General features: G+C 47.7%; 1 protein-coding gene across 8 annotated transcripts in view; it reads left to right on the top strand.

Moving 5' to 3' along the window:
* Tead1 (TEA domain transcription factor 1) overlaps nt 1-15,538 on the top strand; it is a 226,478-nt gene that overhangs the window by 187,592 nt on the left and 23,348 nt on the right. For all 8 annotated transcript variants that reach the window (XM_041666187.1, XM_041666188.1, XM_041666186.1 and 5 more), the window contains one exon: nt 14,032-14,205. In XM_041666187.1, the coding sequence (XP_041522121.1) occupies nt 14,032-14,205 (174 nt within the window). The remainder of the gene's footprint in view (nt 1-14,031; nt 14,206-15,538) is intronic.

The raw sequence follows: 15,538 nt of genomic DNA, 5'->3' as shown, positions 1-15,538 counted from the left end.
ATTGAGCATTCTTGTGTGGCTGCTATGGTTTAAAGTAGTTGAACACAATTAGATAAAAGATGACAATGGATTAGTAACTTCTTCAATCATGTAGTTAATTTCTCTGGGCCAAAGATTCTTTCTAAAACACTAAAGCCTAAACAGTCAACCATTTTATTATCTAGCATTTCTAAATTTGTGTGGTCCCCCCCCCCCCAAAACAACCCAAAACAACAAAAACATTACCAGAAGTAATGTTGGTGCTCTGATAGCTACTGTGGACTGCAGTGTCTTACCGTGTTGTAAATACCAGAAACACAGGCATCTGGAGTCTGTTTGTCATTTGCTTCTTTTCCTTCCCCACCCACTCCATCTTGTAGGCATCATCCCGTGCATATGCGCGCCTCCCTTCTTCCCCAACCCCATAAGCCTGTACCCTTTGTTCACGCCCACTCCTTGGCTGAGAGTGTGAGGGTTGCATCTGTGTGTGGGTGAGCCCCAGGCAGCAATCATGAGTTAGTGTTTGGGATCCTCACCAACTCCTTTCCATGCTCTATCTCCCGACAGTGACCTCTTTGGGGACCATGCTGAAAATGCAGTTCCTGGGTTCACTGTGGGTCTTGCTATTATCCGTTATCAATAGAAAAAGTCATAAGCCGGGCATGGTGGCAGACAGATCTCAGTGAGTTTGAGATCAGCCTGGTCTACATAGTAAGTTCTAGCACTGACAGGGCTCCATCGTAAGACCATGTCTGAGACACAGAGGGAGGGAGGGAAGCAGGCAGGCAGGCAGATAGATGACATACCTGCCCCCCTGAGGACTGACAGGGAATAGGGCTGCTGCAGTTAGGAGACAGTGAAGTAAAGTGGGTAGCAGAAACTGAAGAAGCACTTGGCTAGAGCAAGGCTGCAGCTGCATGGTCTGCTCTGCTCCGGTGGCTGGATGCTGTCTGGACTCGTCCACACAGGTGGGGGCATTGTGATGACAGCAGAAGATCGCAGTCTTGTTCTTCCTGGAGGCCGGCCTGACCATCTCCCTTCCGCATCTTGTGTTAGTTCCCGAGGACTTTGCCATTGATTCTATCCCCATAGCGCCCCTGTAGACAGGTTCTGTTTTCCTCGCTTTGCAGAGGAGGAAACTGAGGCCAGGTGACTTAAGTTATATAGTTAGCAAGCAGGAGGACCAGTCTACATCCTCTCCTGAGGTGTTCTCTCCTCACTGCTGTAAATCGCACCATTAACGACGGCCCCCAACTGCCTGTACGGTCCTGACTAGGTCTCTCCCTCTGTACCCTATCGCTCATGTTTGAAATTGCCTAATCAAAAACACATCAGATTTCTTGATCGTGGTCCCTCAGTGTGGGTGGAACATCCCCAAAGCTGCAGATGCCCAATCCCTTATAGCCTACACACACCCTCCTCTGTACTTTAAATCATGGATTTGTTTGAGGGAGAGGGGTCGTATTTTGAGACAAGGTTTCTTTGTGTCATGCGTTTCTTGTTTTAAATAGTTTCATACTGTACTGTTCGGGGAATGTAGATGACACCATCCCATAGACTGAGGTCCCAAACTAAATAAAAAATAAGTACTCTAAGGGCCAACTAAATAGAGTATATCAGAGGCTTCTGAGCACCAGTATAGAGTCTTTCCTCACAGTTGAAAGCTGCTTGATCTTCATGCACTGCTCCTGCAGAGAACCCACCCTCCTTCAACTCTAGCTTCCAGAGATCCGATGCCCTTCCTGGCCTCCAAGGCCTCGCATGCGCATTCAAAGGCACATGCATACAGACACATAATGAAAACTAAAATCTTTTTAAAAATAAGGTTACTTGATCTGTAGTTTAAAAATGTCTAGTTTCAGCTGGGCGGTGATGGTGCACGCCTTTAATCCCAGCACTCGGGAGGCAGAGCCAGGTGGATCTCAGTGAGTTTGAGTCCAGCCTGGTCTACAGAGTGAGTTCCAATACAGCGAGGACGGTTACATAGAGAAACCCTGTCTCAAAAAACCAAAACAAAGACAAAACAAAACAAAAAGGTTGTGTAGTTTCAAGGTTAGATATGTAGCTCAGTGGGTGAGGGTTGTTTAGTATGAATGTTCTAGACCTTGGGTTCTGCCCAATAGCATCTCAACAGTAAGAGTGTTAATAGTTTTAGGCAATGAAAATACTTTCTAATGTATCTTGATGTTGATGTTTCTGACTTGGGGTTTGACATTTATATCAGATTTGCCAAATAAAATCTCAACGCTATTATATAATAATGTTGTTATCTAGTGTGCCTCACATTATTTTTTAGAGCACTCATTCTGCAGTTAAATGTACACAGATGAGTGTATGGGGGCCGGCTCAGTTGGTAGAGTGCTTGCCTAGCGTGCATGGAGCCTGGGTTATTGCCAGCACCACATAACTTGAACATGGTGGCCCATGCCTATAATCCCAGCATTTGGGAGGTAGACACAGAAGGATCAGGGGTTTACACTCATGCTTGAATTGATAATCAGTTGCAGGCCAGCCTGGGCTACATGTGTAGCAGGCTGATACTGTACATCTTCTCTTTTAGTGGAAACATGAGGGCCAAGTGTAGTCTCTGTGCTGGAAGAGAAAAGTGGTAATTGGGTCCTTGAAGTGAAAGGGAATTAACCAAGTTATTTAAAGCATCTAACAGAGTCTGAAGCACCAGCCTTTGCAATGACCTCACCTACCATACACCAGGCAAACGCCCCATGTGTTCCCTGACAGGCCTGAGTGCTGCTTCAAAATCAAGATTAGGCTGAAAAATTCAAAACATGTGCATGATTTCTTTGGCTCTTGAGACTCTCTGTGACTTCTGAGACATTAATTTCATTGTATTTTTTTTTCTGTGATAGAGAAGTTATGGTCATTTAAAATACTCAGCTGGTATGTTTAAAGACATTTGGAAATACTTAAAATTTAACATGAAAACATTAGTCACATTAATTTGATAAGGAAATTAGCAAAGTGGCCCATAACTCTAAGACCTTAACCAAATTAAATGTTGCAGTTGGAGTGTCTAGCTCTTTGCCCCGTCTCTGCTTGCCCTGTATTTCTTCTGTATCTTTGCAGCAATGTAGGTTCATTCAAATCGTGAGGTGGTGAAATATCCCAAGGAGGGGCTGGGGAGATGGCTCAGAGCTGAAGACCACTTTCTGTTCTTGCAGAAGACGAGTTCAATTCACAGCATCCACATCAGGCGGCTCACCAGGGTCTGCAGGCACCTGCGTGCATGCGTACATCCCTACACACAGACACACATGCGTACGTGTAATTGAAATGAAGTAAATCTTAGAGAATAGTCTTAGTAGGAGAGAGGGAGTGAGAGTGAAAAAAGAGCCAGACACGATGCTGGGGAGTTCGCTTGCTCTGAAGCTCGGAGCTAAAGTCCCTCTACCTCTTCCTGAGGAAGAGGCTGAAGGGGATCGTTACCTCCTAGGTCGCTCTGAACCCTGGTCTTCTGTGTCATAAGTTCTTAGCCTGTCTCCCTGGTGCGGGGCTGCCTTTCTTGAAACCCCACTGGCTCGCCATATGACGCTGTTGTCATCACTAAGGACTTCTCAGCTTTGCAACTGCCATGTGGACAGTGTTAGTTCCAGCAGCAGTTATGGCCAGTACCTCTTAAACCTTTCCCATGTACCTACACTATATGTTAGCTTATTTAATCCTTATGAAATAGTGTGCCTAATGTTTGACTGCCAACTGATACTCAAGATGGGATTCTTATCCAGGTCAGCTGACTCCGAGCCCTGAGATTGTGACCAAAAGGCTGTCTGGTGCATTTATGTCTGAGTAATAGCTTGTGTTCATGGCCTAAGCTGTGAGGAACTAATGGAAGGATAATAGATGGCCTCACGCCCCCTGCTGGCCCCATGTCCTGTGTGCAGCAGATGGCAGCACTTCCCCAAGTTGGTTGTTTATGTTGGTAGGAAACCAACAAGGCAGTCCCTCTGTTACCTTTGGCTCCACTAGAAGCGAAGAGAAAAACAGCAGAGGGTGAAGGAGAGGAGGAAGAACCTAAATAACAAAGACTGTTTCAGAAGTGGTTGGGAGTGCTTGAAAAGTGTGCTTCCTACGTGGTTTCAGTGTTGGGCATCGAGTGTGAAGCGCAAGTTCCTCCGTGGATGGGGGCCATCTAGGGCCAGTCCTGGAATTGGGGCCCAGTGCGCAGAGGGGAATGCAGGCAGCTGCTTCCTTGTATACACAAAAGCTCCTAGTAGGAAATGTGTGTGCCTGAGAAAGCCTGGATGGTTCCCCACCCCCAACCCACTCCTGGAACCAGGAAGCTTCCTTCAGTGCCCTGCCCCTCTACTCGCCTACAGCACAGCCCCTCCTTGCCACTCTTCCCAGGTGCCAGGTTCATGCTTCATGACCACTCTGGTCTGATTGCCAACGTGAGCAGGAGCTGGGCGCAGAATAACAGGGTTGCTTAGAGAAGGGGATGCTGGGAGAGGAGATGACACATGGTCCAGCTCCGGCACCGGAGCATGCCTGACCAGCAAGACCCCCCCTAAGCTTGCCTTTCTGTGCGCCTCCAAAGTGTGAGCTCCGGGGACAAGGTTAGTGTGGAACTGGATAGCCTTTCTGGGGTCTTCTTTTCCAGCTCAGCCGTCTGTGATGACAACAAAGTAAAGAATGTCCTCACCTGGTCTCTTCTGCCTCACTTTCATGACACCTGTAACTCATACAAAGATAAGATTCCTTGGCTTCTTGGTGTGTGACCCTTGGTTTCCAGGTTTTGTTGTGAGCCTAGTAAGGTCTCTGAGTAGCTGACTGTGTTACTTGCATTTTGATGCTGTATTTAGGCAAATCTGACATTGCCAAAGTGACTTTTGATCCGGTCTTGAAGTACTACAATGGGAAGTAGGGCCAGATGGTGGGTGGTGAGAGCAGAGCCTTGGTGAGTAGCAGCCGCAAGAGCAGAGGGTCCCCGGGAGGGCCGAGCACGCTGATGGTATGTAGAAGAGCCACGGGGCCAGGGAGGAAGCTCTTACAGTGTCTTGCCATCCTTAAGCTAAACAAGGCCTTGACATTGGTGCTGGGATCCAGAGTTTATGTAGCATTGGAAGCAGTTCACAGATAGATGGAAGGCTTGGCTATTTGAACTTTGAATCAAAAGCCAGTGGCTTGAGGCATTTTAGGGAAATTCCAAACAATAAATCACTAATATGTAGTGCTGGCTGAACAAGTGCCCTGCCCCCCACACTGACTTTCAGAGAGAGAATGACGTTAACCTCACAGCAGGGGAGAGAGAGGATCAGGATGGACAGTTAGTTAGTTCATAGCTCAGTGTGGAGGATGAGAGCAAAGTCCGGACAGTTGTGTTCTGCTCGATGGAAATTGCTGAAGGTGGCCTAGGCCAGGGATGGACAGTGCCTGACTTCTTTCTGCTCCTTATCTCTCAGTGGCTGGAAGCATCTGGACCATGGGACCCTGGCCTGTGGTATGAGTCAACAGCCTCCTTGCCTGAGGGAACCCAAGTTCTCTGCTCCAGCTCTCATTGATGTCCCACTGATGTCCCCTCAGATAACCTGATTCCTTCCAGTAAAGTGGTTGGGCCAACCTAGGCCTGAAGATGATTTAATTTTCTTATCTTTATAGCTTCTTGCAAAGACTTAAATGCCCAGATCCAGTAAAATTCCTTTGTCAGACCACAGTTTTGATGCTAGTGGGTTCAGGGAAATGTCATCAGAACAAGTCAGAAGAAAGTAGTGTGTGTGAGAGAGGAGGGACTTGGGCTGGAGACGATATGGTGTTTAGAGTTGGTTCAAAGCAGCCTTCGCCTCTGCCCTGGGTGGCTGCAGCAGGGTAGTGTGTCAACTGTGGAGCCTCCGGGTTGGGTAGGGGCTGCTAAGCCAGTTCTGTGTCCGTGTTGTGGCTGACCAGGCAGACTGTACAGCAGCTCTCTTTCACTTGACCTTCACATTCACCCCGGAAATGACCCAGCCTGCTGTATCCTCCTTGTGTTCAGATGACACAGCCCAGAAAGGCTAATAAGTCACACAGCTCAGGTGCCTCAGGTCACACAGCTCTCCAAAGGCGGATTCCTATCTCTGCATCCTTAACATCCTTAGACTACATGGTTTCAAAGTACATTTGACCTTCCAGGGCTCGGAGGGGTGCTGTACCTTGTTTCGATGGTTGGCTGGACTCAGGTGGGCGGCTCCTAGGTTTTCCTCTGTGGTCCCCCAGGAGGACCTGAGATGAGATGGTATCCAAGGCTCTGCATGTTGCAGTCCCTCAGCTTTCTCTGAGTGGTGCTAAGTTGCCCCACACCCAGCTCAAGGCTGCAGCCCGTCTGCTGGGTGGTTTATATTCTCTGAGCTGGTCTGGGAACTCACCCTCTTTCTTCATTAGCCTTTGGGGAAGAGGCAATTGAAAGCATCTGGAAATGCAGGTTTTATAGACATTTCACAGAGGCTCAGCCAGTCTCCGTCTGCTTTCCTTGGCGGCTCAGCGTCCCTCCCACTTGCCTTCCCAGTGGCCGCCTTGCACTCAGCCATTGTGTCCTTTCTGTTGCACTGGGTGGAATTAGGAAGGGGAAGGAGGCATCCTGGTAGGAAGTAAAGGGATATAGCACCCTGCATGCTTAAACTCAGGAGGACTCCTGGTTCAGGGTCACCTTCTCCCTGGCAGTTGCAGAGGCCCGTGCAACCCCCCAGCCTCTCCTGGCTGAATCTGCAAGTCACTTTCTTGACCTGACTCCACACCCATCCCCTGTGCCTGCCATTAAAGGCTGCCCAGGACATGCGAGGGTTCCGGACAGACAGTCCAAGCTATAGTGTGTCAGGAAGCAAATGCAGGTAATTTGTCCTCATTCGAATTCAGCTTGGACACCAGTGTCCTTCGACATGAGTGATTTGTCTCGATTTCTTTAGATTCCTAAGTGGATTATAATTTTTCTCTTGGTATTATTTGACAGCAGTCATTTTTCAAGGTTTTACTAAGTTCTTTAAATACTTGGAATTTTTGGGAGAAGTTTAGGAGAAGATCGCCATCTTCAGGTTGCATGGCGCAGTGCAACTTTCAGGCCTATTTTAGGGCACAGATTTTCTTTTCTTCTCCCTCTTTTCCTCCCTTCTTCCTTCACTGCCTTTTCAAAACTGAAACAGCTACATCAGAAATCTCTAAATGAGGTAGAATATCAGTCCTACTGGGGAAAGGAAAGAGGTTGGAGTGGGAAGGAAAGAAAACAGTGATACCCCAGTAGCCATTGGGAGAGTTTCTGTTCCTCGTTGTCATGGATCGGGTACATCCCCAGCTATCCCATTGCCATTTTAGAGGACAGACCTTTTGTGCTTCCTCAAAGGGAGCCTCTGGTTCTGGCATCTGCTAGCATGAGGGAAATTCAGAGACCAGGTTGCAAACCTCTTCTCACTCCAGTAGTGATGGTAACTTTGGGATAGTGGGACTCACTCTGATGAGCCTGGAACTTCCCTCCCTCCCACCATCCATTTCTGTTTTAAATCAGTCTTTCCATGTTGTTGCTGTCTGAGGGATCACACTACTTCAGATTATCCCAGCCCACGCAGAGAAACGTCACAGTTACAGAGTGAGCGGTATTTGTGACAGTTTCTCTGTGCTCACTTGATACTGTAGTTTTCATAATTCTCTCCTTAATCCTCCTGCACTCATGTGTGCAGAATGGAGGCACCTGGGATAGAGGGGCTGAAGGCCACAGCCCAGAAGGTTCTAGGAAGTGGGTGGAATCAGCAGCAAATCCAGACCCAGGTCTCCTCACTCCTCTGTGGTTTCCATTAGCAGCAAAGGACAAAAGGAGCTAGGGACCCAGAAGACAGAACCTTGCTACAGGAGGAAGGCCCCTCGTTAGCCCTCGCCTACCCCATGTTCTGCGAATCCCAAGAATTGTTATTCACCCTTTCAGGTTCTTAGTGACTGTGGTGAAGGGCAGACTAAGACCACAGCAGTAGAAAGACGAGCTGAGAGATTCCTCAAGTCTCAAGTGGATTTGCCTTCCCTGGGGTCCCACATGCACACCATCACCCTGATTTCTGTACAACTGTTTTGAGCCACAGAGGAACTTTACAGTCTGACCCAAGCTTCTTTGAGGCCCAGGGAGCTTGTAGTCAATATCAGATAAACATCCTGAAAAGCCATAATTCTTGTTTCCTTTTATGGTTTTTTTTCTTCCTCGTCTTCCCCCCCCACACACACACACACTGTTCCATGATAGTCATTCTTGGGCTATTTATTTAAGCTAAGGCAAATTGAACCACATGGTCCATACGGAAAACAGCCATATGCCACCTGTGTCTCCTCCCCTCCTGGTCCTCTTATTAGCGATAGCGCTGCATAGCCCTTGTAACCTCTTCTTTGTGTTCTTTACATGTGTACACACATGAATGTACATGCCATGGCATGCAACTTGGGAGTCGGTTCTCTTCTTCCACTGCTGATGGAACTCGGCTCTTCCCACTTTTGAGGGGCCCTCGTTCATAATTTTTGGAAAATACCTACTGACTTCTTACTATGGGAGAGCAGGATTTAGCTCTCTCTATTAGCATATGTTGAATATAAAATACCTGCTTCTCTTCTGCTTTTAACCCCTCAGTGTACTTTACCAGAATTTCTGGTTTAATTCTCATTTCACTTATATCACAAATCAGTTTTATTTTTTATACAGCAATGTGACCTGTTAGCTCTATTGCCTTTCTTAGAGATGTGTCCCAAGAGTGTGTGATTGCCTCTGTTTGTCATCTATCCAATTTTTCTATATCAACACAGACACATCTCTTCTGGGGGTTCCACATGCACACAGGTACCCCATTTCTAGTATAATTCTAGAACTTTCTCTAGATTTTCTGATAGAGAAATCTCTCAGGCCCATTTTCCTTGCTACCACCTCTCCAGGAGCCCAAAGCCCATGTCCTGCTTGACCCAGTTACTGACCGGGTTCCTCTGAGAAGGACCCTTGCTCATTTATTCTGAGAAATGTATCCTGTAGTTACTAAAAAACGTCAGGATAGGTCAGTGTTCTGAAGCCTCCTGTGTCTGAAAATAAACTCTACTCTCATATAAACGGGTAACTGGTGTGTTTGTTTTTATTTTATGTGTTTTAAGTGTTTTTGCATGTGGGCATGGTAAATGTGGAAGTCAGAAGAGCCCTCAGAGGCCAGACCCCAGGAACAGGAGTTATGGATGAAGGCCATGTAGGTGCTGGGAACTGGACCTTCCAAGAACAAACGCTGAGCCATCTCTTCAGTCCCCATAGTCACTGTATGAAAAGCACAGTTTAAGTGTGATGTGCAGGAGAGGCGGAGATGATTGTCTTCCATGTCCTCATGATTATCAGTGTGTGCAAGGGTGCTTGCTTAGGTGGGTAACATGATTCTGGGCACAGAACCAGAATCTCATAAGCTGCCTCCCCAGTCTGCACAGTCTTTGAAGAAAAACAGCTTGTAGTGTTTGCTTATGGGTTTATTGTTCCTTGCTCAGTGTCTGGTAGACAGCGGTAGGCAGTAGGCGTGTCCACTGGGTACCGTGTCTGTTGTTGTTGCCCTTGGTATACGTGTGACTGTTTATAGCTATTAAGTACCTAGGAAGCTTTGTTTCTTAAAATGTTTGTTTGCTTTAATTTTTTATGTTTATGGTTTATGTGTGGCATGTGCCATAGCATGCATTTAGTGGTCAGAGGACAGCTTTGTGGAGTCCTCTCCTTATCCTTCACATTTTCCACCTTCCTCCTCCTCTCTTTCCAGTGGTTTAACCAAGAGTGCCTTCACCCACAGAGCCATCTCCCTGGACCTGGTTTTTGCTGTTTACAAATTATTGTTTTCAACTGAACAGGTTGGATTTTGAAGAATTATGGTCCTGGCCTTTGTCACAGGTTGTTTCTTGACAGCTACTTCCTTTTGAAAGTGTTTTCCTACGCTGGTTTGTACGTGTGTCCATCCATTCCCTTAGGGAGGAGTTACAGCCTCAACCCAGTGGTCTTCAGAGTTTCGATTTTATTTATACATCAGGTTGCTTTGTTCCTTTTGCCCTTTGGGTTTGCAGCCAGGGCTCCTGAACTGTCCAGGCTGAGTTGCAGGGAAAGTGAGGTCTATTTGTTTCCTGCTGTGGTCTCCAGGACACCTTCCTTAGCCTTTGTATTCTTAGAATCAGAGTCACTCCTTGGCGGCACTGGAGCCCGCAGACACCACTGGCCAGGCTTTGGTTCCACATCCCTGGCCTTGGAGAGACAGTGCCAGCTTCTCTGTCCCTTTCAGCCCTTCAGGCACAGAGGTCATATCCTCAAAATAGAAACCTTTGTAGACTCGGTCTACTGCACTTGTGGCTTGATCTAATTTAATTTCACGGATTTGGGGACTGCTGTTCAGCTTTTCTTCTCAAGTCAGCTTTCAGGAACAGTTGAGTGCACATTTGGGAGGGCATAGGTGGTTCTTCAGGAACATATATAGTGCTGATCTCTGTGCCACCCAAAGCCTGGATCTCACATGGCCAAGCTTTATTCTTGACTCCAGGCCTATTCCCGAATGTGTAACTTCAGACAACAATGTGTAACTCTGAGCTCCTGGTTCCTCCTCTGTACAGAGAAGAGTCCACTACAGCAGGGATGACCTGAGTTATCCTTATGAAAAGCATGACTCACGACAGCCTGGGGACGCCAGACCTGGTCTTCCCTTCCACACAGGCCGGAGGTTCAGTTCAGTTCCCTGAGCAGCAGGCTCTGAGGACCATTAAACCTGCCACGCACCCTCTTCTGCTTGCTCCTAGCTCCTGAGTGATGGATATTTTTTCCCACCCAGGATGGAGTGATTATCCATAACCCAGACCATTAGTGGTCTAGTGTATTGACTGCTCTATGTCTGTCAGTCTTTATGCCGAGCACCTTCTGCCTATAATAGTTACCTCTGGGACTCTTCTGTTGCCCAGCCTTGCACTGCCAGCGTGCATTGGAGGCTCAGCGGGTTCCTTCTTTATGCTCAGTCGCTACATGGTTTTCAACTTGTATGACCCTGTCTTGGGGAGATGAAAACAAATGTCTCCTGACCCCAGATTAAGCATCAATGATAATTCAAAGTAAGGATTCCATTCAAGTCACCCTTGGGAACCAGTGAATTCACTGGGTTCCCTTATGGTCATGAGTGGGGGGCTTGTGTACAGTGATTTGGTTGACCCCCTCCTAAAAAAGAGCAACACCATTAAAAAAAAAAAAAACAAAACCTACCTCAGTATCAATGGCAACTGCCCTGGGCTGCATTAGTGAGGTTCCCTTGCATTTAACTGTCCACATTCTGTCTACTACTCACGGGGGTCCTATCTCCCCAAGGCAATGAATGCACAGCCGAGGCAAAGTTACTATGGAGAGCTGGGAAAGAGTCCGAACGAGATCTCTAGTGAGGATCTGATGGCCTTCCCCTCTCCCATGAGGAAACCACAGCAAGCTGGCTCTTGAAGGTGTCCAGGGGCAGTCACAGCTGCCATCACGGAGCTGGAGATGGCTCTGGGGCTCAAAGTATAGGGTTCCACAGTGTGGCCGTTCCTTCTTGGCCCCTGTGAGTATGATCGAGTTCGCCCCTCTGTTCCTGACTTCTTGACAAGGAGTGGTCTGAACTCCCAACACTTGTATGCTGACCTTTCAATGTCAAGAGCAAGAAAACTTCAAGCTTCAGAGCCTGTTAGCTTTGTTGCCACTCTGCCCTAGCCTGTGGGCTACCAGTGGGTTGAAAGAGCTGGGAGCTCAGGCAGGACACCTGTATTCCATGCACTGTGTCCCCAGGGCCCTGCTGTGCACCATTCTTTCCCATGACTCACTGCCTACAGGAGGAAGCAGAGCTGGCAGAAGTGGGGCCTCTCAGACCTCAGGCTAGAGATTCATAGTTCCTTAACCTTCACTGTACCTTACATCTTTCTGTGGCTTTTATTGTCTTGTTTTTGAGAAGATGGCCTTGGGACTGGAGAGATGGCTCAGTGGGCAAGAGCCCCTGCTACTTGTGCAGAGGATGAGTTTGGTTCCCAGCATGCACATGGTAGCTTACAGCTATCTGTAGCAGCATCAGCTCCATGGGCGTTTGTGGACATCAGGCACGTATGCGGCGTATATACATACACTCAAGGACACGTCCATACATATAAAGATTAAAATGAGAAGATAGTGTGACAGCCTTTGCACAGATGTCCCCTCCCCAAGCCACAACACAGTGGCTTTGCCTTGGTCTTTACAGGCCTTGGGGCATAGGCTCACTCTCTTCTTCCACAGAGACCTGCAGGCTTTCAGTTTGGGCTCGAAGCTGACAGGCATCTGGTATGGAAAAGTTTTATAGGGTCCTGTTTTCATCTCACCTGGAATCCACTAGTCTTGGAAGCCTTGGTAAAGTTAGCACCCAGAAGTTGCCTAAGTGAGGGTTTAGCCATCCTGAAGAAGATATCTACCCAGTCATATTCTGCATGCATGGGATACTGGCACCAGATGAGACATCCATCCTTGTGCTTCTCAGTGTCATGGCCAGAGTTCTTCAGTTGGATAGCAATCAGGATAGCAGCCAGCACCCTTTGGGATATATCTTCTAGAGTTTATAGCCAGTCAGCCCAGTTGATGAAACTGAATTATCCATGACCCCAAACCACTTCCTTCTGGTAGTACTTTTAATATGCAGGTATACTGTGCACATCAGGAGTGTCATGTAAAATGGCAGCAGCTAGCTTTTGAGTGCTTGCTTTTCATTGGCTCTAGGATCTATGACAAACTTCGAAGTATGGTGTCATTTAAACCTGACAACCCTGTGAGATTCACTCCATCATTGTTGCCACTCTGGACATTAAGGAGGCAGAGTCATTGTCAGAGATAGCATACACTGACTAGGGCTTTGTCCTTGAACTGGCTGGATCTGGACTCCACATTTTTTACCAGTGGGCAAAACTGTAAGAGTGTTTGCCAAGCCTTCAACAATTTGAGTATTAAGTATAACAGTCTAACTCAGGGTAATAGTTAGTGAGTTATTATTGATTTAAACCTTTTTGTGGGGGGTGGTCCGCTATGCAAAGAACTGGAGATGTAGTGTCCCTTTAATTCCTTGAGTTTTCCTGGAGCCCCTGCTCTTCTGGACATTCCTCGGCCCTGTGTCTTAATGGGAAATGCAGCTCTAGATAGTAACATCACACTCAGCTACGTATTGAACCTCATCAAGGAACTTTAAAAGTGACCCATGCCTGGCCTCAATTTTCAGAGGTTCCAATTTAGTAAGAGTGGGGAACAGACATTAGTGATGTTTTAATAATTGTTGGGGGTCAGGACACACACCTTTGTGTTCCATGTACAACGTCTTAAGCCAGGTATGGTGACAGTACATTTTATCCCAGTCCTTAGGAGGCAGAGGCAGGTGGATCTATATGTGTTCAGCCTGGTCTTCATGAGACCCTATCTCCAAAACAACAAACCAAATAAGTTCTTATAATAAAGCAAGGGAAGAAAGAATGCCCTTTGACAATAAATGACTGAATAGAATCCAAACTTTTCGTTTCTTTGTTCCCAGTTGAGCTATGCTTTTTTCTTACTGTCCCTGTTTGGCCTTGGAGAGTCTTTCCTCGTGGCCTTCACTTCGCCCTCAGCTGTGTTGACCTGCCCTCCATGTGGAAGTTTTATGTGGCTTCCAATGGTGGCTAGTGACCCAGAGGCTCAGCACTCTTGTTTCTGCCAGAAGGAAGGGAGTACCTCTTTGGAAAGCTGGGACTGAAAGTCCATTGTGGGTGGTCCTGATAGCAGCTGTAATCATCTAAGGTTTGTGCTGCGGGTAAGGAGCTGCAGCAGGTGTGATGTCACTGTCAGGCAAACCAGGTGAAACTTGGTTTGGTGGTTGATGTTGCTGTGGTGTCTTAGTGTACCCTGGAAGCCCTCCTGAGGCCTTTTGGAAGCTACGCAGCCTCGCCCGGTAGTGACAGTGGTTGTTTTCCTCTGTGCTCTAAAGTATCTTTCCAGAAGTAACATTTCAAGATTCCCACCCATTCTCCAGTTCACGCAGGTGAGTCCTGTTCTCTGAAAGCATTTGTAATGGAAATGTCACCGTTGGTTTCTTGCAGTACAACAAACACCTCTTCGTGCACATCGGGCATGCCAACCATTCTTACAGTGACCCATTGCTTGAATCTGTGGACATTCGTCAGATATACGACAAGTTTCCTGAAAAGAAAGGTGGCCTGAAGGAACTGTTTGGAAAAGGCCCTCAGAATGCCTTCTTCCTCGTAAAATTCTGGGTGAGTAGACAAAGTGATTTTACTGGTTCCTGTGAGCGAACGAGCGAGGTGCAGTACAGCCAGCTGTGGTTCCACACTGACTGGGTAGGTGGCTTATTCATGGGGTGGCTCAGAGGTGGCTGGAGTCACAGTGCAAAACTTGAGACACCGCTCCCTTTCTGCTGCACTTTACCCCATTAAGCCAAGTGACCCTTGACTTTGACTGGAGCATTTAACCTGGAGTCAGGATGAGGGTAGAGTTGTGTGCCTCAAGATGTTCTAAGTGTCAGAGAAGATACACAGTATCTGCCTCATTCCTGGGTTAGGGCGATAGCTCAGTCAATAAAGAGTGAGGATCTGCGTGCGATCTCCCACACCCGCGGCTAAGAGCCAGCTGTGGTAGCATGCACCTGTCATCCCAGTGCTGAGGAGGCAGAGATGGGAGAGTCACCGGACTTCACTGGCCAGCCAGAGTAGCCTGCCTAGTGAGCTTGGGCCAGCCAAAGACTTTGGCTCCTGAGGGACCTTTGGTCTGTATACACCAAAAAAAAAAGCAAGCAAGCATTTCTTTCCTACTTTCACAGGACATAGCCACTCGAATTGCCCTTGGTGCTTGGTCTTATGATGGGCCTTCACCTCTGAAAGATACTCTGTGTCCCTTCCCCCAGTGGCCAAGTGTGCGCCAGCGGCCTGCTGATAGAGCTCTAGGGGCTGAGTGGGGAGCACAGGAGACAAGCCAGTAGCAATGAGAGTTGGTTAGTTCCCAGTCTATAAAGAAGCTTAAAGTGTTTGTGTCCTTCAGTGTGTCCTTCTAGGCCTTCAATGACCAGTTTCCGAAGGACTTTCCTCCTGGCTTTTGCAGGTCCCTTGGACTTGTGTACTCACACCCCCTCACGCTCTTCTAGAAACCCTTGCCTTTCCTCTTCTGCCCCCAAGTCAGCAACTTCCTCTCGGCACTGAAGCAGAGCGCTGATTCTCGCCCCCCTGACTCCTGTTTCATTTTGTGGTTAATCAGTTCCCATGCTGGGTCATAATTATTGGGCCGTGTATTCAGCTCCCCTCTGGACTCCGGCTGCCCCCAGGGGATCGCATTCACAGAGTGCCTTCCATTTATTGAGTGCCTGCTGTGTGCTAGGAGTGGGCTAAGTGCTTTACATGGATTTCATGCTGTAAGTGGAATTCGTCTCATATCCAGCTAAGAAGGCAAGCCTGGGGATGACAAAGGACAAACCGCTTCAGGCTGGGGACCTGGTGCTTAAAATCAGAGCTGTCAATTTCAGTACACCTCCCCATGCCCAGGCAGCTTAACCCGCGGGCCACAGAGTTTGTCATCCTAAGACTCCCCATATTTACG

Source organism: Microtus oregoni, unplaced genomic scaffold (genome assembly GCF_018167655.1).
Source record: "Microtus oregoni isolate MIOR12 unplaced genomic scaffold, Mior012 000016F_ref0000370, whole genome shotgun sequence".
NCBI lineage: Eukaryota > Metazoa > Chordata > Mammalia > Rodentia > Cricetidae > Microtus > Microtus oregoni.
Note: the sequence above shows the minus strand (reverse complement) of the source record. Positions and strands in the feature narration are given on the sequence as shown.